The sequence below is a fragment of the Rhinolophus ferrumequinum genome, chromosome 22, assembly GCF_004115265.2.
Source record: "Rhinolophus ferrumequinum isolate MPI-CBG mRhiFer1 chromosome 22, mRhiFer1_v1.p, whole genome shotgun sequence".
Taxonomy (NCBI): domain Eukaryota; kingdom Metazoa; phylum Chordata; class Mammalia; order Chiroptera; family Rhinolophidae; genus Rhinolophus; species Rhinolophus ferrumequinum.
In genome coordinates this window covers 7015187-7039889 of record NC_046305.1, presented here as the reverse complement: position 1 = coordinate 7039889, position 24703 = coordinate 7015187, and the positions used below count along the sequence as shown (strand labels likewise).

Sequence of the window (24703 nt, the reverse complement as noted above, 5' to 3'; positions counted from 1 at the left end):
TCTTATATGCTTTACTATTTTCAATATGACGTAAGGTCTAATTTGAATGAAAATATGGCCATGTTGGACGGAAACGGGCTCATTGGGTCTAATTCTGTTTGCCGAAGGCTGAAATGTGGGCAAGTGTTCAGTCTCTTCTTTGGAACCAGAGCAAGGACAGAGCTACCACACAGGAGCGTTCCAAGGATTAACCAAGAGAAATGCCTTTTAATGAATGTCACATGTGAGATAACTAACTTGACATAGTAGTACCAACAGAAATAACGAGTTATTTTCCATAATACAAAAGGTCTATCATTTCCTTTGCTTTCCATCACTGGTTTTTCTTTCATATTTCCTTAACAAGGCTTCTATTTCCTGCCAAGCTTCAAAAATGTGAAATCATAAAGTATTTTGGTTCTAAACATAGAAGAAAAATCTCCGAGTAACAGAATAGCTTTTTGCCACTTTTAGAAATTAACCAAAATAGAAACACTTCAGTCAACATTGGGTCAAAAACATTATTATTGATTAAATTACTGCTTTAAACCATCATTTTTCTACTTATATTTGGAGATTAACTTATTCTTCATACAGAATATGAACAATCAGAGTCTATGAATTTTTTAATTATTATTATTTTTTTACAAACTCTGTATCTAAGAGAGAAATGATATACAAGTATACCATGAAATGAGTAAAACGTACTAGATTATATAATTTTAAGTGAAAAGAGCAGAATACAAAATAATATGTACACTACATCTACACTATATAAAATACTGAACTCTAATTGCAAAAAATAAACAAACTAGTTAGGTCAAGATGGTGGAATTATGAGTGTTTTTTTAAAATGTATCTAGGATTTCTACATAATCTTTCAAAATAAAATAGAACATGTCCCTCCAAAAAGGCAAACATAAATTGCATGTAAATAATTTCAGTTAGATGCCCATATGCAAAAAATATATATGATGCAGGCACTGGGGCTTGAACTTCTGCTGAGGTCCAGGTAATCTAATGCAGTATAAATTCAGGAAGACTTTCACCCCCACACGTGCAGTGCACTGCCCTCAGCCTCTCACTAGTAAGCACCACTTGACAGCCATCTGGATTGTTTAGAGCTGATGTGAAAAGTTCCTACCTCGGACCCAGGCAGAAAAGGGAGCAATACTCTCTGGTTGGGACCAAACTCAAACCAGAGACCTTAATCCGTCAAGCTTGGAACCACATCCATTTCACGAGCCATTTAGTGAGTCTAGGAACTATCGATATTTGTCAGAGAAACAAAGCGGTCTTCCACGTATTTAAAATATTAAAAAGGAGGTGATTTCACAATGGTCTTCAAAATGCATCTTTCGTGAATTCTACGGGAGAGGCGTCTACATTTTTCAATAGTACACACAGATATGACTAATCTTTTGAAATCAGCAAGGCACACCACGTCTGAGAGCAGTAAGAATTTCCAGTTTCCTATGCATGGTGTCTCTGCGTACTAAGACCAAAGTAGTTCAGGCTAATTTCACCATTTGAGAAGGGGTGTTTAAAAGAGCTTCCAAATGCACGAATGGTGCTTCTTTCAAGGAACCGATTTGGAACAGACAGACCATTTAGGTGAGGCCCTTTGCTTTGATAGAGTGATCAATGTTTGAAAGGTATTTGCATTTCACAGCTGTCCCATTTCACATCAGCAGCTGAGCCTCAACTGGGGGATAATCTCCTATAATTAATTTCAAACATCTCCTTAACCCATTAGTTAACCTTAACAATAAAAAGTTAACCAAAGCATAATCAATGACTGTGAGTAACTAGCTCTCTCTCCACTGCCTTCAGCCAGAGAGAACACATAGCCTTGACATGGTTTCTAGGAGTATTCAGATTTAGGTTCAAATAAAGGCACTTTAGACTGATGACAATGCCTTAGGCAGTGGTGTCTTGGCTTCCCAAGTGGTGTCTGGCACTAACCTAGAGTTTCTGAACAGCATAGTAAATGGAGGTTAAAAGCCTCTCCGAGACATTGAAATAGTACTCTGCTATTTGCTTCTTTAAATTTTTTCACCTTTTAACTATAAGTTTAGTGTTAATTACACATTGTTTTTATATGTTCAAAAAACCCACACAAATAAACTGATCCGCAAAGAACTTCAGAGAAGCAGACAAGATTTAGCAATAGAATAGGAAGGCATTTTGGATCGGAAGACATCCCCACCTACTAACAGAGAACTGTGGTCGTGAAAGTGATCAGAATGGTCTTGGATTTTCTTTCCTTCTCTCTCTGTCTCTGCGTCTCTCCATTCTTTTCTCCCTCTCTCCCTCTTTACCTCCCTCCCTTCTTTCCTTCCTTTCTTTTCATTTAAAATCAGTTTCACTGTGATGTTTGCCTGTGGTCCTACACCTCAAGCCTTACAAATTAAATGACTACTTGAGCATAGTTAAACAAATCTATCTGGAATTTGGAAAAGGAGTAAAGTTTTGTTCCAGAATGGTTGCAAGAGGGACTCTGAGCATAGCTTAAGAATCTTTTCTTTTAGAACCTTTCCCATCTTGGAAACCTTTGCATGAGTTCCTGAGTCCAAGAGGTGATTGCTGGTGGCCTGCCCCTCTGTCTTCTGCCCCAACCCTGCTCCTGGGGCAACTAGTAATTCTGTGAAAACTCTGGGGAAGTCAGCAAGTTGAATGTCTCTGAAGAGGTTAACCCAGTAAGAAATGTCAGCAGCTGCACAAGCAGCTTTGAACGTGACCGACCGCTGAGAAACATGTGGTAGTGGAGCAAGGGAGAATGGGCCAGTCATTCACCTGTACGGAGAGGCCGTCCCCCAGGAGAGATAATCGGTGGGTCTTGGAGCAGGACGAGGCACGATGGGTTGCTCCACGGCAGTCACCTCTCCTGAGTAGGATTTGAGGAGGGAAGCGTTTTTATTGGCCAGCATGGCTCTCTCGTTCCTGCGGAATTTGGCTCTTCGGTTCTGAAACCACACCTGGAAGATTGTTGGGAGGAGAGAAGGGCATGAGGAGGGAGAGGAAAAACAAACAAGAGGCGGTTACATGAAATGAAGTCCTCGTTGATTTTACTGTACAACGCCTTCCCGAGGAAGGTGGAGGGCAGGTAGGGAATTCTGCAGAGAACAAGAGAAATACGCCACGATCCTCCCCGGGTGGGCCGTGTGAGAGAGAACTTATAACAGGGCCAGGGGGTGGGACTTCCAGTCATCAAGACTCCGGAGGTAAAATCCATGACTAACCCATGCGATAGCAAAACATGGTGTATTATCCCTGTGGGAACTGTAGTCAAGGAAAAGAAGAAAAAAAATCTCCTTAGACTTCTGCCTCAGAGACAATGACATTTTGTTTGTTTGTTTTCAAAATCCTTTGAAAGGCAAAAACCTCATGTGCTTTCATAATGCTGATGGGATATAGAAAGAAAATTCTCCATCTTCCCAAAAGTAGACCTTGCAACAAGACTTTAAAAAGCAGATGGTGTAGTCGGGAGGTGCAAGGAACACAGGGGAGAGTGAGGAAGTAGCGGAGAAGAAAAATGACCACTACAGAGAGTGCTAAGTCCGCTCCCCTGTGGAGGCCTAGACCCACGGGAGGGACTCATGCAGGACACACCCTCCCACGAGGGAGAGCGAGCTGAGGATGTGTACGCTGGCTCCTGAAGTTCTAGAAACTTGTGAAAGGGAAATGAAGATATTAAAGTTTGGAAGTTGAATGGAGTACATTCCAAGGTAGGGTTCCAGGGATATGAGCACTGCTGCCATCATCATTTGCTACAGCTAATAATACATCTACCATGTATTAAGTGCTCCTAGGGCTAGGAACGTGTATGAGCCTGTCCCATACATTACTTCTAGTTATCATGACCATTCCATATATTGGGTTTTATTATTTCTATGTCAGAATTGAAGAAACAGATTCCATGAGGTCATGGAATCTGTTGACGTTCACACAAATAATAAATGGCGGAGTTTTTGAGCTCAAGAACATCTGACTCATGAGCCTAATAGCCATGGAGTTTTATTCACTCGTTTACTCCTTCTAGAAATCTCTATGGAGTGCCTGCTGTGTTGAAGACTGTGCTGAATGCTGGGAACAGAGAGATGCGATTCTGCTTGTAACAGCTCAGACTATTAAAAGATGACAGATATGCGAATTTGAAAAACTGCAAAGTGAGAGTTTTAGGTGCAATTATAGAAACACATGACAAGGTATGAGAGAAAGAAATTCTAGGGCGTAGACTGGGACAGCTGCACAGCTCCAGGGGGCAACATTTATGGAAAATCCCATGGGTTCGGTGCCCCGTGGAAGGCACGGGGGGACATCAGTGAAGGCAGAGTCTGGACACCGCTTTCCTGGCTTTGCGGACGCCAAGCTCGTTGTTTCTACTGTGCCCTTCCCGTTGCTACTAGAGTTATCATGTTAAGTGCATAAGTAATTGTGCCCTGCTATATATCATCCATGGGCTCCCCGTCACTCACCAAATGAAATCACAATGTCTTACCATAGAACAAAGACTGGTCAGGAATGAGCTCTTTGTCCACCAATCCAGCCACATCCGGCATCACTTGGACCTCGTGCACTGGCTGGCCCTCTAGCCTTCCAACTCCTGCCCCGGGCTCAAGACTATCTTGGGATTTGGTTGTTTCCCACCTACATATATTCACACCAAATGCTCCCCCTGCCTGTGAAATTCTTCCTCTCTGCCCGGGTATCAAAAGTCATGTTTTTCAAGATTCAACTTTAACGTTACCTCCTTCGTGAAATGTTGTCACAGAAAGAACACGACCTTAAAATCTAGCAGAGTTGGATAAAAATACTGGCCACGCAACTTTAAAGATTTGTCCTTGGATAGTTGTTTAATTTCTCTGATTGTTTATCTCCCACGTAAACGGAGATAATGACACCAACTCACAGGGTAGTTGTGAGAGGTGATGCAGTTTAAGTGATTGATAGATGTGTATTCTCTCTCTTCCTCCACAGGCAGATTCGATCATCCCTTCCTCCGGTCAATCACTAATTCTTTTTAAATTTTGTTTTGTTCTATTGTTTCTTTTTTTTTTAATCACTAATTCTTGAACATTTCCTTAATGTAGGATTATCTTACTATGTCATAACAGTGTGATATGTACATCTGTCTTCTCTCTCCCCAGTCTGTGACATTCTTACAGAAGGGCCAATAAGGGTCTTATTCAGCCCCAGAAAACCAAGATCGGTTCCAAGAGTGTAATAGGTGCTTGATAAATGTTTGAGGCAAAAAAAAAAAAAAATAATAAAAAAAAAAAGTAGAGAAAAAAAATGAATTGTGCAAAGATGATAAGATATGGCTTCCATCCAAGAGGACGTCACAGTCTAGTTGGGGAAGTTGGCTCACATACAACTCAATATTCCACATGTCATGTTGTGATAAGTGCCATATGTATAAAGGAGGCCAGAGCTGGAAGGGAGTGGTACATATGGGAAAAAGGGAGGCTTCATGGAGGAAGAAGAAAGTTATGGAGGGAGAATTCTGGCCTGCTTGCCTGGGAAATGTTCACAACCCTGAAAGCCATTAGAATGTGGTGAGAAAGGAGGAAAATAAAATAGTTTCAACGTACGAGAAAGACATTTAATTATCATTGTGATGGGGCCAGAACAGCTCCCCACCCCACAATTGTTCTTTCCCATTTTTTTTTTTTTTCATTTCCAGTAGCCTCTCCGGGTTCCTTATTTAAAATTCAGATCACCACCACAAAAGTGGTGCTTTCAGGTACTGTGGGTTATCGGTCTGAAGTTATTCACTCGACCACTGCAGGCCAAGTCTGGGGCATAAAAGATATGGGTTTCAAAGGAGAGAAGAAGGGATTTAAGAGTACAAACAGAGCATGTTTGGAGAGCTGTGGTAAGCGGCATGGGGGAAGAGGATGTGGGAGACCAGCCTCAGCGTTCTGCTTTGGATGGGAGGATGAATGGAGACAGCAAAACTCAGTTTTGTCCCTGTGATCAGTATACCTGAGCAAGAGAGCTCCAAGCCCTGATATGCACACCTCACTCGTGCCTTCCAGCCTCCCGTCGGTGCCACCATGGCGCCCAGGCAACTTTCCCCTTTCCTCACTGACATTCTTTTTCTCCTGGGGAGCACTTCTAGGGGAGGTCCCTGTTTCCCACGGGGAAAGCATTTGCATACTTTCTCTTCAGGCTGAGGGACTTCCAGGAGCCTCTCTCTTAACTCAGCAGATACCTCTCTCAGTGTACCGAGCTTTCTGGCAGAGGTCCCACCTCAAGGCTCTTCAGGGCCACTCAAGTCCCCAGCAGGCCAGAAGGTTATTATTTGCAGAAAGAAATCCTTCCAGCCCAGACCGAACACAGACGTACAAACAATAATTTCTTCAGGAAGACAAGACACATTTGGCCCACTCCCCTTATCAAAACAGCAGCCTCCCAACTGGGGACATGAAAGTAATAAGATCGTGACTTTCAGCAAGGAGAGCAAAGCACTACATGAAGAAGCATTTAGCCAAGAGAACTCGTATTTATGCAGAGTCTGCGGTCGTGCAGAAAAGCATAACTTCTGGATCTGAGTATCTATGTTCAAATCCTAGTTCAGCCACTTCTGAGCTGTGTGACATTGGGCAAAATACTTCCACTGCTCTGTACCTCAGTTTCCTCATCTGCAAGATGAAGAATACTAGCCACCTCATTGAATCGCTGTGACGGTTAAACAGATTTGTTTCTGGAAAGAACTTCGAATAGTACTTGGCATACAAGGGCTCAAGTAGTGTGAGTTACATTATCATTCATTATTCCTACTAATTACAAGTTGTATTGTTTATTGACATGTCACGGCATTATGTTGGAAAGAACTGCTGTTCTCTCTTGACCTTGCTGTACATGCCCTTAGTCGTCTTCACAGAAACTCAAACTCATCTACTTGAATGTGTTCCTAGCGTAGTTCCTGAGGACAAGGTCTGTAATGTGTTCATTTCCCACTTCCAGTGCCCACAAACATGTGCACGGATAACACGTTTCTGAAAGGTTTGTGCCTTCCCAAAGTCTCAGGAGGAAAACTGAGGTGGGGGTCCGAGAATGCACCTCTTTGGCCACCCTACAGCTCAAGTTGAAATCTGGGGGGGTCAAGTGCTCAGCTGGACGGTGTTTATAACATGAACCTGAAAGGGTGAGAAAGGATGAGGAAGGGGCAGATCTGTAGAAGGCATCACCCGCCCCACCTAAAGGCGTTGAATCTGGTTTTTCAAAACACTGTGCTGCGTAAAGAAACATAGTTAGAAATGGATTCTGTGCCTACGCTGTCCAGTCTGAAACCTAGAGCTCGTGTTGTGAAACAGCTGCAGAGAGGTGGCTGTGAGGTTACCTGCACTCTGGCCTCTGTGAGATTCACCCGGCGGGCGAGGTCTTCCCGCACGAAAGCATCAGGGTAGTGGGTCCGCTCAAAGACGCGCTCTAAAGCCTGCAGCTGGCTGCTGTTAAAGGTGGTCCGGTTCCTCCGCTGCTTTCTCTTCTTCTTTTCCTCTGAGTTCAGCTGATCGTCTAGAATAGAAGACATGGAAGATAAGGAACTGATGTCACATTGGGGGTCCCCGTTTACACTTCTGTACTATATATCTACAGTGAGATGTTATTTCCTTTGCTCGCATCCTTATCAAAGGGCTACAGCCCGATGCTCCTTTCATGTGCAAATGGGGCCACAGGTGCTTGCAACTTCCGAGGCCAAGAACCCCAGTCATTCTGACAACTGGTTGTGGCTTCGAAATCTGGAACCAGAGCTGAGCTGTCACAAGGACATTTCTTGCATGCTCCTTGAAGTCTGCATTGTCCAGGAGGCTAAAGGAAAAGTTTACTGCTACCCAGATTCTCTGCACTTCTCTAGAGATGGGAAGAAGAGTAGATCGCTTTGGACCTTATTGGTCTTTAACAATATTATATTCATTCATATAGTTTCAGAACCAAGGACACCAACTGTGCCCTGGTTCCTTCTCCTCAACACACCCACCCAAACACAAAGGCAGCGTTGTTGACAAAAAACTGTGTTCAAACTGACTAGAGGGATGTCTGTTTCACCATGCCTTCTCTTGGAATCAGCCAGTAATTCCTACCTGTGTTTGCTCGTTGCCCCGTGCTGATGCTGAGACAGGCTTCAGAGCTCCTGCAACCTAAGCCCACAGTGACCGGGCCTCACCCTATTGCTGTGAGAACTCAAGACGAGGGAATAGAACTGAAGGATCTCTGAAACCATTTCACCCAAAACTTGAGTCCTAGGGCCCTGAGATCTTAGGGACCTTTGGAGAATCATGGCCCCATGTTTTTACCTGTCAAGTTCCCTCCCTGGTTATTTCTGAGTTCCAGCACCTTGGCAAGCTGACCAGCCAGCCCGCCCACAGCAGTCAGAGAGCTGTGTGTTCCTGTCCTGACATCCCCATGCAGCCCCGGCAGGAACGATGGATGTGTGAGGCTGAGCGGAATAGCAGGTGTGCTAACGCACCATCAAGCTGTCACCCTGAGGCCCAGGCCACCACAGAGTGGTGCCTTGCATAGATTTACACACCAAGCTACTAAGGCCCTAGTTACATGCCGGCCCAGTGAACTGGGCTTACACTTCCAAGAGCTCTCCCCAAAGGGACTCAGCCCAAAGAAAAATATGAGGGTGAGAGAAAATGGAGAGAAAGGAGAGCTTGGCCACTCACTCCACATTCAGCAGAAAGTAGCTCTCAGCCATTTTTCCCAACATGTAAAGTCTCCTGATCATCTCTGACCACAAACACACAACACACACAAGAGCATCACTTGCACGAATCACGATGGCCTAAGAAATGTGCCGCCTACCTGAACTCCAATAGGATTCTTCTTACAAACTGAGGGCGTGTTCTAGATCTGGGTGTGGATTCATAGTGTAGCTTAAATCCAGGAGCTCCTTGCCCAGATCTCTGTGCCTGCCTAACAACTGAGGTCTCTAAGTCTTTTGGATCCGAGCCCCCTACCTCGTGAAGGCTGCCTTACCAGGAAAGCCCTTGGACCCTAGAACAGAGATGGCATGTTTTCTCTTGACATTCAGAGCACCCAGGGATAGTAAGTACTTGTTGAATTTGTTTTCAGGGAAAATGGGAAACTTCTCTTCTCTTTAAAACCTGTGTCTACAGAAAACAAACAAACAAACAAAGAACCATGTGATCTCAACCACATTCCTCCAGCCAAAAAGCTGTGGACACCCATTCTCTCAGCTTCCTGATGAGTCATGGCCAACCCCTTTTCTGGTTCTTTATCCTTGAGCTAAGGGTTCTACTGTGAATGCACTGTTGTGTCACCCTCAGTAACATTGTCAGGTCGGTGGCATCTTGAGAATGGAGCCAATTTAATCACCATGATTTCTGGGAGCCCTCCAGGCCTGGAACATGAGAACCAACACCCCTCATTATACCACTAGTTAGGTATTAGCAAAATTGGTTTCCAATAATCTCAACACTAGAATTCAAGCACCTAGGATCAAACACCTTTGAGCAGTTGCTTTGCGTTCATCCTCTCCTTCCTGTTTGAATATTGGAGGCATTCCTGGTGTTCCCATTCTCTTTCCCCAATTTTTTTGTCTACAGTTCTATGACTGGTACTTTGGGTCTCTCTAGGTCATCCAGGTCTTTACAATAACACCACAACCATCATTTCATGCTCCCATTAAACAGAAGTCTGCAAAAAATCCTTAGCTTCTGTATCTACTCCAGACTGAGACCAATTGGACAGACCGTAGACGACTATTTTTAATCCCATAAAGGAAATCGCTTATTCAGCCAACACCATGATGTGTTTTCTTCCCTCAAAGGGAAGCGCTTTCTCAGGTGCAACCACAAATTCCAAATCCTTTATGCTGTTTCATAAGCCTGATTTTTCTTGTACTGCCAAACGGTGATCGAGAACAAGGATATTTGATGTTTTGTTCTTAGTTCTATAACCTACTACAGAATCTCTCAGTGATTCTTTGAAATCTTCCCGTTCCCGCAGACCCAACTGACTGTCCACCATAAACCACCAACTCCCCCGACGTGGGAGTCAGGGAAATGGAGAATGATAGTTTATGACAGAGAATAAATAGCTACGGTGACCTGACACAGAAGTTTCCCGGTGAATGTTCTTGTTGTTTTTAACAAATGAAAACACTAGTCCGGATCATGTGGAAGGTGAGAAAAGACACACAAATGACAGGGGTGCACGGAGTCTGGATCTGGCAAATGTCCTTCAAAGTGTGAGTGTAACCGAAAGAGACAGTGAGGGGACAACAGAGGCAGCTTGAGTGGCAGCCCTTGGCACATCTGTCTTTGCTCACGAGTCACAAAGCATGGGCTCCCCGTTCCCTCCCCCCAACACACAAGAACAGGACCCAGTGCCGTCTCCTCACAGCATGAGAGAAAATGTAAACATTGCAGAGGTTTATGTGGGGGTGGGGGGGCATCTGAAGGGCCTGTGATAAGCTCTTTATCAGATTCTGGACTCCGACTGCACAGAAGTGGAAGCAGTTTATTGTTATCGCTACTGGAAGATCATCTTTCTTATGAAAACAGCTCCAGTGGAGGTTAATTTGGAAACATGCTGTCCAAGGATACTGACGTCTGACTGGACATGAGGCAGCCTCTCATTCTTTGGAATTCTGAAGTGGGTGGGAGTCACCAAGCTGCGAAATAACCACAGGGGACACGGACGCATTCTTATCAAAATCATAGCGTTTCAAATCCCAGGTGTCTATGGATGATATGTTTGTGTGAGCTATGGATGCCTGAGGACATTGCAAGTGTGAAGTTATTGACAAGGCTTTCTAATCAAAACAAGCAAAATGACCTTCGGAACAGGTGTATTTTTCACTTGGCCTCACGAATCATAAAATATCATCACCAAATGAAACCAGGGAGACTGTCTAATTCAATTTGACAGAGGAGGAGAATGAGGCCTAGAAGAGTGAACTGACATGCCCCAAATCACAATACAAGCTGTGACAGAGCCAGGACTCCTTATTGCCTGCCACTCTCAAGAGCAGGTGACTATATACGTGTCTAAGGCGAGCAATGAAGCCTTAGAGATGAAAACAAAACAAAACAAAACACACTATCCTGGGTGAAATTTTGTGAAAAAGACAGGTTTTTCCATTCTAGCTGTACAAAGAGAGTCTAAGAAACAGGGTCCATGTGTGTCACATGTCATTCCTACGAGAATAGCCATTAAAAAAATGCACCCATTCTCACCTAGAATAGCTGCGTTGGTCCAGGTGTTCTTGAATTTCCCTTCTCAGTGGCCTCCATCGGTCCTTGCTTCATCAATTAACTATGGTCAGGGTATTTCAGCACAGTACCAAATCCCCGTCTACCATCTTCTCTCCACGTCCATCCCGGCTCTTCTCTTTCCTTCATTTTAGGACCCAGTTCAAAATCTCTCTTTCCTATGACACATCTCAAATCTTGTGTCCTTTATAAAACTTCACTGAGAACTCCCATCCCTATTGATCTCTCAATTCTCTAAATTCCTATATATATTTTAGTATGTAATCAAGTGCTTGTTAAAAATTATGGTTCATTTCTTTCTATGGAAATGTTTTGTCACCTCAATGCATTCAGGTATCCCTATAGAAAAACAATGAGGTCTCTAGTTAAATTAAATAACAATAAAATTTGAAGGAGTGACAGTAGTATTGTGGTATAGGCACAGTCACAGAAAATTAGAACTTTGTTGATTCATCTGAATTTTTAAAGTACTGAATAATTTCTGAATCCCAACTGTTCTTTTTAACAGCGCACACATAGCAAGTGATTAGGCTAACATTATCTTTTGTCTATGGATAGTTTTACCTCTGGGGAAAAAAAGACAAAACAAAACAACTTTTACTGTGTTTCTTTTTTCAAATACGTTAGTCATCAGATCTAGAAATGGGCCAAACTGTGGTGGTTCTGACTCCTTTGTAAATACAGGAATCGGGCCTTCATTTTTATTCCTTAGTAGAAAAGCAGCTCCAAGGTAAAGGACCAATTTAAACAACTAGGAACACGCATGAGAAAGAGATGCTTTTCAATGGATCAGGATGCTTGACTACGAAGCAATTGTCCAGGAAAGAAAGCCCTAAGTCCCAGGGCGGAAGCCCTTGGTGCATTCAAGTACAAGTTGAAGAGAACACTCGTTCTGTCCTTGGCTCTACCATGAAATTCACTGTGGACTTCACATGTGGCAGTTGACCTTGCACCGAAGGGAGGGTGGCAAAGATGGCGTGAAGAATCATCCTCACGCATGAGGAGCAGAAAGCATGCCACGAGCCCAGCTCCCTCAGGCCTTGCACCCGCCATGTGGGCTTCTGTTGACTCCCAAAACCCTGACCTTCTTCTACTCTATATCTCATGGGAGGGCCTTGGAGATTCCAAATCAGTCCGCCAAATGTAATTTAAAGGTACAGCAAAAACATATTTTGGGGATAAAATCTGAAGAAGAATGTGTTTTGTATGCCCGAGACACATCAGTTGGGAAGAAATCTGATGCAAGAAGGTAAAACGCCAGCTTCGGTAGCAGAAACCAACCACCACATCAAAGGTGGCCATCTGCCTTTGGGTTGAAAACATGGCAGGCAAGCGGATCTAAAGAGCAACCCGCTGATCATTTTATGGGCATAGAAGAATGTTTTCAAAGGAGATTATTGCACAACAACTACTTACTTTAATGGGATTTGTGTGGTTCGGGCCCTGTAACCTTTGGAAAATTGAAGGGAGGTATAATTGCAAAAGCCACTAAAAACTGTTTGGCTTTTATTGCAGGGCCTATGAAAAGCAGTGAGATAGAGCTGTGGCATCCATTTACGTTGCTTTGGGTACACTGAGCTCCAAAGCTAATTAGGACAGCATCCTTTCAAGATGGCCCCGAGAACTGGCACATGATCACCTAACTAGTCGGACTTGCAGTGTGGACCAAACTTAGGGCAGCACAGTGTCCAAAGCCAAGTTTAGCAGTATAGCCACACCTTCTCAGCAGCAACCCTGGGGCCTCCACCACTGATTCCCAGTAACGGTCAAGAGAGACCAGGTCTCTGCCAATACAAATGCCCAGCTGTACAGCTATGTTGACCCCCAGGGTGCATCATCGCTTTACAGCTGCCAGACACTAAACGTTGCATGATGGTTTCAGATGTGCATTTTTTTTTCCTCGTTACTATCAACTTGGCCTCGACATGGTTTATTTTCAGTCAAGCATCAGTCCTAAACCTTAGAAAATAACGTTACAACACTAAATGGAATTGGGGGGCATAGGTTCTTTGGAGAATAAACTGCTCTAAAAAGTACGAAATAACAGTATTTTGAATAGTTTTGACCAGAAAGATGAGTCAGGGGCTCTGGCTGAAGCTACAGCAGTTTTACGTAGATACAGCTAGAAGTTTAGCTCTCAGTCTAGCCAACCCTCCTCTGAAACAGAGAACAATGAAGAATCTGAGACACCATAAAGCAACTGGTACTGTGTTAGACTTCATCTCGCATATTTCCTTTCAGCTGTTTGGGACCAGTACATTTCTCTGGTTACACTAAGAATGAACCAAACACGTTAACGCAATCCGTATCACCTTATTGGCTTTAACACTCTTAAGACATTTTTCTGAAAAAGATTCCTGAGCAGAACCCCCAGGACACCCAACATGAAGCAAACCTTTCATGTGGTCCTATGTTGGAGCCCGAACTGTTTTCTGGGACAACGCTGAAAATTTCCTCCACTCGGAGTCTATGTTAGACTGTAACTTCAGAGTACAAAGTTTATATTTGTATTTCGTTGACGTTCTTATCCATGCTCAGTAAATACAAATTAATAATCAGGCATGAAATATTCATATAGTGAGATTATTATTTTAGGAATTCAGTTACTAAACAGAATGCCTTCTTTTTCATAGACATAAAATTCTGGCTTTCGATATGTAGTCTACTTCCAATTTCTCTATGGATAAATCACTTTTTACTCATTTTTCAATTCATTCCTAGATGTCAAAAAAAAAAAGTGGAAAAGAAGAAAGTCTTAATCGGACCCAGTTGAACTATAATTGGAGAGGGGGTACAGTGAAATGGACTGCAAAGTTCACTGGCTTGGAAATCAGAACAACCTGTTTTCTCCTACAGACCCTGCTACTTACTAGCTGTGTGGCATTAGGTAAGACACTCCACTTCTCTGGGCCTGTTTGTGAAACAATAAATTGGAATAAGACTACCTACTTCCTACGGTCATTTGAAAACTTAATGAACACATAGCAGGCAGACAGTCTGGCACACAGTAGGTAACTGGGGGGTTTTACAGCTACCACTGCTGCTGCAATTTCTCCTTAGACACGGACTAGTCAAAACCATTGCTGTTGTTCATTGTCTTCCTGTTCACTGCTTATTGATATTTAACTATTCTGTCAGATTTCTCTCACTAGCATTATGGGGGAGACAGTAAGAAAACCATTCAAATATGACTTAGTTTTGATGGGGAGCATAATTGAAATCTGGGGAGCTTGAAAAATGAATAAAAGCTTTCAACATCCAAAAGAACTGTAGACCCAAAATTGCACATGTAAATGATGCATAGAAGTTTGTCCAAATACCCCATTTGGGACCCTTTTCTCCTGCTAGTCAGTTCCTGGCTTTCTAACAAGCCAATTTTCCTTTCTCAATTCAGATTTTGAAAAGAAACATTCAGAAAGCAGGCAGATTCTAGCACTTCAAAACAGGTAAGCAACTGGGTACCTTTAACAAGTCATCTCATTAGAAATGAGTTTTCAAAAAGAGGAGAGAAGGCAGAAGGCCTCAGGCTAACACCAGGCTATGAAAATGCAATGATTTCTCAGCCTATTTGCCTTGGGTGGACTAATTTGGTTGCCACATGTCTAAAAACACAAAAGTTGGGTCAGATTACTCAATATTTATTCAGAGACTTTTTTTTTTTCCCTAAATGCCGGGGCACTTTGGTAAATTCCAAAGGGATAAAAAGAAACCCAGGAAGGCAGAGTTCTGGGAAAAGAGTGCGTTCGTTCGGACTGAGATTTTAAAAGCTTTCTCAACTTGCCATATTCCAGGTGTGTGGTCCCCTTGGAAGTGCCTGGTATTTGACTAAGATTACAAACAGAGCCCCAGAAGAGCCATTGGCTCCTGCCTCCTTTTGGTAGCTGGTTTCCTTTGTAGTGGGGGCTGTTGTCATTTTGTAAAAAACACAACATCAATCTTGACGTTAGCAGGAGACATGGGTGTCTTCATGGGAGGCAGCCACCATAAGTTATTTTTTTAATGATTCATGTTTTGGGCAATAAATTTTAATGTTCTAAACAAAAATCTGATTTAAAAAACAGATTAAAAAAATGCAACTGAAAACAGCAGTGAAGATGTACAAAATTAATGAGTAAGCTCAGTTCTGGGAGGGGCATGGTGATAGAACAGGACTCTCTTACTTGGATAAAAAGACAATTATGAGGCATTTGAACACTTAAGAATAGAAGCATGATTTGTACTTCCTGAGACTTTTTTATCTCACGTTAAAAGGATGAGATGCCTATAGCAGAGAAATCCACAGGGCACAGAAAGGCAGCTTTTCATCACAATACAAGAGGGCGCCAAGGGTAATTCTGTGACATGGTATAGAGTAGATAGGGAGGGCTGAAGAGAAAATTAATAACCTCTTTCAGGTGTCATTCCGGTCTTGGGCATCAAGCTTATGAATATGAAGACAAATATGCTAAAATGGTCAACATAAGAAGCTTAGTATTTTTCAATACTGTCTGAGCAAAAGGAAATTAAAATTGTCTTTCAAGAATAAGAAAAGCCAATGCATAAACAGTGGTTTAAAACAGGACATTTTTTGAGGAACGTGCCACACTGTAACATCTCTGGGTTTCAACTTTCTTGACTCTAAAAGGGTTTGCTTTAAGACAGAGACATGTTTTTAAAATTGTGACAACTAGGTCTACCCATGTCCTTATATTTTGCTTTAAATTCTAGTATGGAGCAATCGTGGAAAGGATTTTGGAGTGGCCATCGGGGACTCAGATTCTAATTTAGACGGATTACTGACCAAATCTACGAGGGTAGGCCACAGTGGTCTTATTGGCAAAAATTACAGGTTGGGCAAAGTGACTAAGAGCTCTTTCAAATCCAGTGTCATGGGTTTTTAAGATTGTTTTTATGCTTTCAGTCTCTAGCCCAGTAGAAAACTTTGAATAATTACTTGTTTAAAGCAATGCCTGAATCATGTCCTTTTGTTGCTATGTTTTTGGTTTTGCTTTGTTTTGTTTTTGTCTTTGTTCTAGAAAACCTTTGGCTGGATCATCCGTTGGATGAGAACCACACTCTAATGATGCATGCCTGGAAAAAGCTTCGGCGATTGTCCTATTCCTCCAGGCCTAGAGCACTCTGCAGAGGTAAGTCTCCAAATTGACATGAATATGCATCTTTACTGTTTTAATTTTATTAAATTTATTGGGGTCACATAGTTCATAAAATTATATAGGTTTCAAATATACGATTCTATAGTACATCATCTGTATATTGCGTTGTGTACTCACCACCCAAAGTCAAGTCTTTATTTTAAAATAAATTAATTCACCTAAAAGCATAGTCTAGAGAGAGAAGAAACCAGAGTGGTTTTTAAGAGAGATTTATTCTAACCTTTACATTGACTAAACAGACATGGAAGTAACTGTTATTGTTTTTCTTCTACCAGCCTTGACCTCCTAACCACGAGTTGGGCAACAGTAGCCCTGATGAGAACACTGCCACCTTAGGCTAATCCCCAAATTGGTGCCACTAACGATGGTCACACTCAATCTTGACCTTCACATCCTCTCACTGTCAGCTTATTCATTCACTTGAACAATATTTATTGAGCATCTACTGCATGCCAGCAAGCAGGTGCTCTGAAAAATGCAGAGAAATCTTACATATAGTCCACCTTCAAGGGACTTTATAAACTGATTTGGGAATGAAGTTTCAAGTGCTGGAAGGCAAAGTAACAACAAAGAAAAGATATTCCAGTAGATGGGGCGGACATCAGAACGGCAATGGGCGAAGGAGGATGGAGACGCCGAAGTGGGTGGTAGGTCAGAGGACATGGTCTGCGTGAGCCTCTCTCTGTCATAATTGAAGTTCAGCCTCCCTTTCTCAGCTGCACTGTGACTTGTCACTTCGTTCACCCTTCTGTACTTGTGCTACTGATGGTGGCGACACAAACACATTTTCCTTGTCTTTCATTCATCTTTGATCTTCTTTGACCTCATCTCTCTTTGTCTAACAACACGTCCTAGGTCTTACCCCACCCACTGACAATCTCGGTTTACCTCTCAGCTCCTCAAAAGGATCTTCTTGGATCACCAACCAGACGTAGCCTTTCCCTCATTCCTCTCCTTCCAGCAGCTGACCTATCTGCTTTCTAAGACTTATAATGATCTGTAATCATAGACATTGGTTGTCTCACACACTAGAATGTGAGCTGCATGAGGGCAGAAACCTATTCTGACTTGTTAACGGTGGTACCCCAGCATCTAGCATTACTATGTGGCTTATGTCGGGCACCTTTCTTTGAATGACTGCATGAATATGTTAACTGTGCTTGCTGCAAATGCCTGCTGTGTACACCCTGTCGGTCCACACTTGGCCACCAAACCGGCAGCCCTGTCAGGGATGTGTTTCTGTAAAGTCTCAGCACACAAGTGTCCCTGTGATAGAGACCGACTGCATTCCCTCTCAGGCAGGTCGATTCCAGAAGCGCGTGTTTTCCAGGTTGTTCCTGCGCTTGCTTTGTGCATGACTTTGCATTGGTAATCATCTCGCCAGTTAGAAGGTAAGCCTTGAAAGCCAGTGAACGAAATATGTAGAATAGAAGCCTGGTCATCTTAGTAGCACTCCATAAATGTGCAGCTCTGATAATGACAACACGTATGGAATTTTAGACATGATCTGGTACCTCTATTGTTTCCGTTCCAAAAAACGTACGGTTAGCTTTAGGTTGTATTCTCTTTCAGTCAGTCATTTCTAGTCTCTGAGTCTTCAATCCCCTTTCACTGGCAAAGGAGCTTGGGCAAGAGCCTGGCTAATTCATTCTCCAACATACAAGAACATTACTGCCTGTCAACCACACCTAATTATATGGTGATTTCCTCTCCAGGGATATGTGACTGTTTTAACTAGTAAGGAGGATGATGCACTAAGGTCATATGAGAAAAAAAAAAAAATGTCTTTGGCCAAAACACCAAAAATCCGTGTGGAATAATCTTATTCCACTGAATCATGTCCCTGTTGCTAAACAGCCGAAAGAACTTATTAATAGGTGATTCTGTCTGCCTGGAGTGGAAACTAATGAGTAATCTATGTGTCACTGGACTCATGTCATGGCCGCCATTTCCAACTCCCTGTCATCTGAAAAATTGGCAAGAAGAATTCGTACTGCTCAACTCATAACAGGAAAAGCCAGCATGGAGGGAAGACCTAGTAAGTTTTATTGATTTAAAAAGAAGACGGTAATTAGAAAAGTTGACCAAGGGTGAGAAGGATGACTTTTTTGTCACCACCTAAATCATTCTTTGCCTCGGCATCTGTTTCCAACATGCCTTCTTTGCCAATACAGGTGTTCTTCCTTGCACATTCTTGCATCTTTTTCAGATGTCCACTCTTTCAAAATTTTTCCAACGTTTAAATTACTTTCAAGAAAAGAAACTTTGATAGCAATATGTTGAACGAGGAGGAAGGACAAACTGGGCCAAGCTCATGTGTAATTTACTACCCAAACATTCCCCAACCATCAAGAGGACTTTCATTTGCCAGCTTTCTTCTTTCTTCTCAATTGCTCTGTCCTTTCAATTAAAATGGCACAAGATTTAACGATATGGTTAACTACTGGAAGTCAGCACCTTTCAACAAAGCATCTTAGGCATACACTGGAAGATTTCACAAACTTGAGGGACTCATAAAAAACATACAGATTAGGTGTGTAGGTGGGAGAAGAGATTTTGGAAAATCAGATTTTACAAAGATAATGTTTGCCGTAAGTCTTAGGTTAAAAAAGTATATGTGTGGTCACTAATTGGGCAAAAGTGGGGATATTGTAAACTGCAGTTTTATATTTTTTTATCTCACCAAAGAGGAAGTTACTTAGAAGGCAATCTGCCCCTTCCTAGCTATTCAGATGTGTTTTGAAGACCCCTGCGGGAGCCCATCACTTTGTTCTATTTGGTTACTTCTATATTAAGGTTTTCTAGTGGTAGTGGTCACACCTCCCTCGATAGCATCATTAAACTTCTTCTCTACTACAGATCTGTTAATTTGGGGTAAATCTCCTTGGCTAAAGGGTTGTTATGATTTTCTGCCTTGGAGACTTCCAGTTTTAGCACCAGTTCCAGCTCTTCCCAAGATGAACAAGCCAGCTTTTCTGGCCACTAAGACTGGGTAGTCACCAAGTGATATCAGCATGGTTAACATCTTGACTTGAGAGGGTCCGTTTTTTTTTTTATATCAAAAATTATCTCTAATTAGCTGGGACCACAGATCAGATTTACACAATAGAGAGTTTATGCCTTTTCCCACATTTTCAGCAACGCAATATTTACAAAAGCTTTTCCCTAGAATTTTATCATAAAGCCACTTTATTAACAGTGGAGAAAAAAAAACAAACACAAACTCCAGTAAAAGTCAAACCAAAACTGGATTGTCCACCCTTGTCTGTCCCTAAAAAGTCCATGTGGGGTTTTTTGTTTGTTTTTTGTTTTTTTCCTAGTAATGTGATTTAAGAATGTAAATTTGGCCAATCTGGGTTTTCCGTTCTTACTACTGTCAAATGGAGCATGGTATTAGACTGTTTTTACTACCGTGTTTCCCCCCACGAAAATAATACCAGGTCTTATATAATTTTTGCTCCAAAAGACACATTAGGGCTTATGTTCAGAGGATGTCATCCTGAAAAATCATGCTAGGGCTTATTTTCTGGTTAGCTCTTATTTTCGGGAAAACACGGTATCTCCTGATTTTAAATTAGAAAAAAACAAAAATTCCTCTTCAAATACTTGACCAATGAATAAATCTGTGCACTCAAAGAGGGGCATAATAAAAAATGATAAATTTATTTACTAACCATCTCTAATTTGGGAATGTATGAATTTAACAATGGATTAATTAGCTATGATGTAATTCCATGGGTCCACATTTCTGTAGTCAAATTGGGAGTGTTCTTGATATTTTCTATGACATTACTAATGATCTTTGTGGATATCAGGGTAATTTCAACATTGCGTGGATGCTTAGTTTCTTTTCGATAACAGTTAAAGGAAATGATCAGATTCAGCAGGTATTCAAACAGTAGAGCAAAGATGAAAAACTGTTATATAAAGCTCTGGAATTTTAAAATAATCTAACATTTAAAGATGGGGGAGCATATTCTTATAAAATGTCTGTGTGTGCGCATGTGTGTCTGTGTGTGGATGGATGTGTGTCTCTGCTGGCGTACGTGAGACTCGGCTCAGAGAAAGCTGGGTTATAACTATACCAGTGCTATAACCATGAGCCCTAGAAGCAAATGTAATGCCCACAGTGGAAAAGACCCAACCTGTGGCACTGGGAAAGCCTTCTTTCCTTGTCTGGGCTTTCTGGGTAGCCCTAAAAATTGCTAAGACGTATCACCATTACCTAGTCTCCATGCCAACTATATCTGGGAACTGACTTTTGCTCCTGCAGTATCAGTGCCAGCTGGACTCAGCTGTAAACAAACAACACAAAAAGTATTTTAAAATAGCTATTTCACATGTTTAAAATTCTAAGAAACCAAGGTAGAGTGTGTAAGGTTCCAAGCGAAGTCAATTGCCAAGTTGTGTTGGTTGGTACACCCAAGGACAGACTGTATCAGTGGGGTCCGAAATTGCTGCATAATGCAGACGTGAGCCAAGGAAAAGTGACCCCCAAAAGGAGTGGGGTACATAAGATGAACCACCAAGGATGGCCTTCCATGAAACTCAAGAGCACCACACACTGGCACCATCCCTCTAGGACCCAAATAATATATGAGGCCGTGGAACCTTTTGCAGTATATTTTTCAAGTCCAGACCAAAGCCACTGAAGAAGTTTTATGGATCCCTCCAGAAAAAGCAGCTTCTTGTCAGGGCTGGAAAAATAATGTTTACCAAGGATCCCAGTAACAAACAGAACCTAGGCCTGTTAGTTCGATTCCAAGTCGATGCCTCTTCCAAAGGAGAGCCTCCAGAAAAACAATGTATTCCCCAGACCGAGAGAGAAAGTCTAATATTTGGGATTAAGAAGTTTGGTGTATAGTCTATTATACACAGGCTGTAGGTCTGTTGGGGCAAATCTGTCTACCATTTGTTTCAACAAAGACGATTCACGAAGATGGTTTCTTCTCCAAGACCGTCCCTTGTGGGAACTCGGGACAGGAGACAGGAAGATGTATGCCACTGGCTTTCGAACGTCTATCTTCCTTCTCAAGGTTCCTTTAAGGATATAGTACAGCTGAGAGAGGCAAGTTAGCCTGCAGTCCTGTACAATGAGTGCAGTGACCGATGGCCAATAAATCAGTTACATCTTGTGTACCCTACTTAACCTTTGGCGATGATGAATATTTGGAGTGTGTTTTTTGTGGGTCGCGAGCCAAAAGTGAACCACAGCGTAGAGATTTTTGAACCTCAGAGTAAGAGCTAGAAATCTGTGTTCCCCACTTTATTCTCAGGGCAGTTTGAGGGGAAACAGAATTCCATTAGCCAGAGACAATAGTAATTGAGTTCATAACTTCTGCGGGTTGAGAGGTTGCATTTCTATGGCGCCTTTCTTCCAAAGATCATAAAACACCTCACATATGCTATTTCATTTATATTCCAAATGTCTTTATGGTATAAGGAAAGAGCACTAATACCAATTTTAACAAAAAAATGTATTCGTAACTTAATACAGTTTGGCAAAATTGAGGAGGAAGGAAGCAACATTTATCTCATCTAATACAGGGAAACCAATGTTTAGTAACATTTCAGAATTAAAAAAAAAATCACTGGGTGCATTCATTGTTTTCACCTTTAATTAAAATTTTTATTTTACTCATCCCAACTCCTCTAGTTCACGTTAATTATTCTCTTTTCTTAGCTCTCATTGCACCGAGTGTTTGATATGTACAATTTAGCGCATAGTTATGCAGTGTCATATTGTCGTCTTTGTTTCGTATGCATTGTAGTCTCAATAGCTACTCAGAGGGAGAGACTGGTGTGTACCAGAAATGACACTAACTAGAGGACAGAGCCCTGGGTGCCAGTCTGCCTCTGTCACTCACTTTCAGCAAACTCCCCATTCTTCCTGAGCTCCAGTTTCTTTACTCATAAGTGAGGAAAACAAGTCCTCAGTGTCGTACAAGATTGTTGTGGCACAAATCTTATTTGTGGCACAAATAAGATGATTTTTCTAAGACCACTATGCACATAAAATATTATTACATAATATGTAATATATTACATAATGTTACATTATTTATAACATTATAAATATATATTGTATTAGATTATAATAAACTCTATGATATCATTATAATTGTATTATATAGTTATTCTACAAGACAATTATATCATTATAATGATATTACTTTGTATTACTATATAATTATTATCTAATGTCATAACTCTGTGAAAACAGAGACAACATTTTGTACCCTTCTTACATACTTTCTATCTAATGCGATGTTAGGTAGATATGATTTCCCAAGTAAGTCTAATATTTCTGTTTAATAAAACAATTTCTGAGTATTTACTATTTGCCAGGAACCACTGTTAGGTGTTTAGTCCATATTTCACTACCCTAGGGGCTCATATTGTTATTATCCCCATATTGCAGATGAAGAAACCGAGGCTGAGAGAGCTTAAGCAGCCTGACGAAGAAAATGCAGCTGACGCTGACTCCTGGTAGTTTGGCTCCAGAGCCCATGTTCTGAAACGCTTTACTTGTCTTTCATAGAACCAGAGATCCTGAGAGAATGCAGAGGTTATGAAATTTCCTTCCTAAAACTATTTAAGAGGTGGATAAGAATTGATAAGCGCGTGTTGGGTATAATTTTAAGCCAGAAATTGAAATTGATAAAGAGGCCAACTTCTTGATTAGACTGTGTTGCAATCATGCAATTCTCATGAGAGATGTTTAGTTCAGAGAAATGCTTTCGATTTGGCAAAAAAAGATAGAGAGAAAAAAAAATTGAACTGACAGCCTGCAAGACATTTCTGTTCTACGCCCCATTAACTAGTTATAAAACCCTCCCGGAGTGGTGGGAGCATAAATCTGACGATGCCTGAGGCTAACAGGAACAAGAGAGCTGAGTGGATCTAGTACCCATCCATTACTCTCGGCTTCGTAAATCACCAAATTGCCACAAGCTCAGCTTTCTGGAATCCCCAAGTTGTTTGAAATACTCCGCTGTTGCCATTTATGGAAGAGCCATAGTATACTGTCTTTGCCTTAAGTGTTATCAAAATAAAATTTAAATTCGAGTGTCTACCCTTCAGAGGGTGCTCATGTGACATAATAATGGGAAACACGAAAAAAACAAATCAAAATGTGATATCTTCTCCCATGGACGTGGGCAAGGTCCTCAACCGAAGGACCTGGGTAGCCCCGTTAAAGAATTAAGTTGGGTAGTTCTCTTTTTAGTCCTTTTGTGATGGAAATTACATTTGTGAGAAGAAATGTGGGTCTGATTTTTACACACACACACACACACACACACACACACACACACACAGCAGCTCCATGGGGGGAGTCTGACAAATGTGTAATTCTTGAAGAAAGCGTGCGAAGCATTTGTCCTGAGATGGAATAGTCACATACCCACAAATTAAACTGAGTTCATGCTCACGGCTTACGTGAACCTTTAAACCATGGGATTCAAATTGCATTGCAAGGACGAATCAATTCAGATCTCCTGTCTTGTGTGTCCTTTCTATCCAACACCTACTGGCTGGTGGATATGAAAGGTCAGTGGCCTCCACCTTCACAAGAAGCTCACTCGTTAGTGAGAAAAATGCAGATATAAACAAGCAGCTTCAGAAAAAATGAGCTAAGTCAAAACAACAGAGGGCATACACTGTAAGGTTGCAGCACAAAGGAGGGATCTACTGTATTTTAATACATGAGAAAAGCATCACAGAAAAGGAGGCCTAATTGCAATGGATTTTGAAGGGGAAAAAAATACACATTTTGTTTCATTTTTAAAGGGGGAAGAGTCTACTTGTAATGGATGGAGTAGAGTGGCACTAAGCGGTATTACTCATTTCTAATAATGGATTTTCACCCCATTTATTCCTTGCTGCAGCCCCATGAAGGAGCACGTCATTGTCCTAATTTTAGAGGTTCGGGAAAGTAGACATCTCAAGAATGCGGGACTGGTAAGTGATATGATCTTGACACTCCTTGTTGCTAGCAGCTGAGAATTGGGGAGCTTTAGGAAGGGAAGAAAGATGAAGCTGTGGAGAAAGGGGGATCAGATGGTGAAGGGCCCCTCCCAGCATGCACTTGGACTTCACCCTTTCATGCAGGGGAGTCAGGAATGGATTTTTTTTCAAGCAGAGGAGAGGGTGAGTGCAGCAGTTTTGCTTCTCAGATAGCGTCCTGGTAATTGCATGGAGCCTTATTTGGGCTGGGCATGGGATGAACATCGATGCTTTTATAGATTCGGAACGTCAGTGCTAAGTCCATGCTGCTACTTTTAATTGTTAGGATGCTTGAGGCTTCCCTGCTTCGTC

At 41.9% G+C, this 24703-nt stretch overlaps 1 protein-coding gene and 1 long non-coding RNA gene across 4 annotated transcripts in view; one reads left to right on the top strand and one right to left on the bottom strand.

Annotated features, from left to right (window-relative positions):
- The window catches only part of PRRX1 (paired related homeobox 1), a 75619-nt gene that overhangs the window by 14023 nt on the left and 36893 nt on the right, over positions 1-24703 (bottom strand). For all 3 annotated transcript variants that reach the window (XM_033092798.1, XM_033092800.1, XM_033092799.1), the window contains exons 2-3: positions 7328-7503; positions 2776-2957 (exon numbers count right to left, since the gene is read on the bottom strand). In XM_033092798.1, coding sequence (XP_032948689.1) covers positions 2776-2957; positions 7328-7503 — 358 coding nt within the window. The remainder of the gene's footprint in view (positions 1-2775; positions 2958-7327; positions 7504-24703) is intronic.
- The window catches only part of LOC117014690 (uncharacterized), a 20999-nt gene continuing 20563 nt past the window's right edge, over positions 24268-24703 (top strand). Inside the window, exon 1 of the long non-coding RNA XR_004421584.1 lies at positions 24268-24346. This is a non-coding gene — a long non-coding RNA (uncharacterized LOC117014690). The remainder of the gene's footprint in view (positions 24347-24703) is intronic.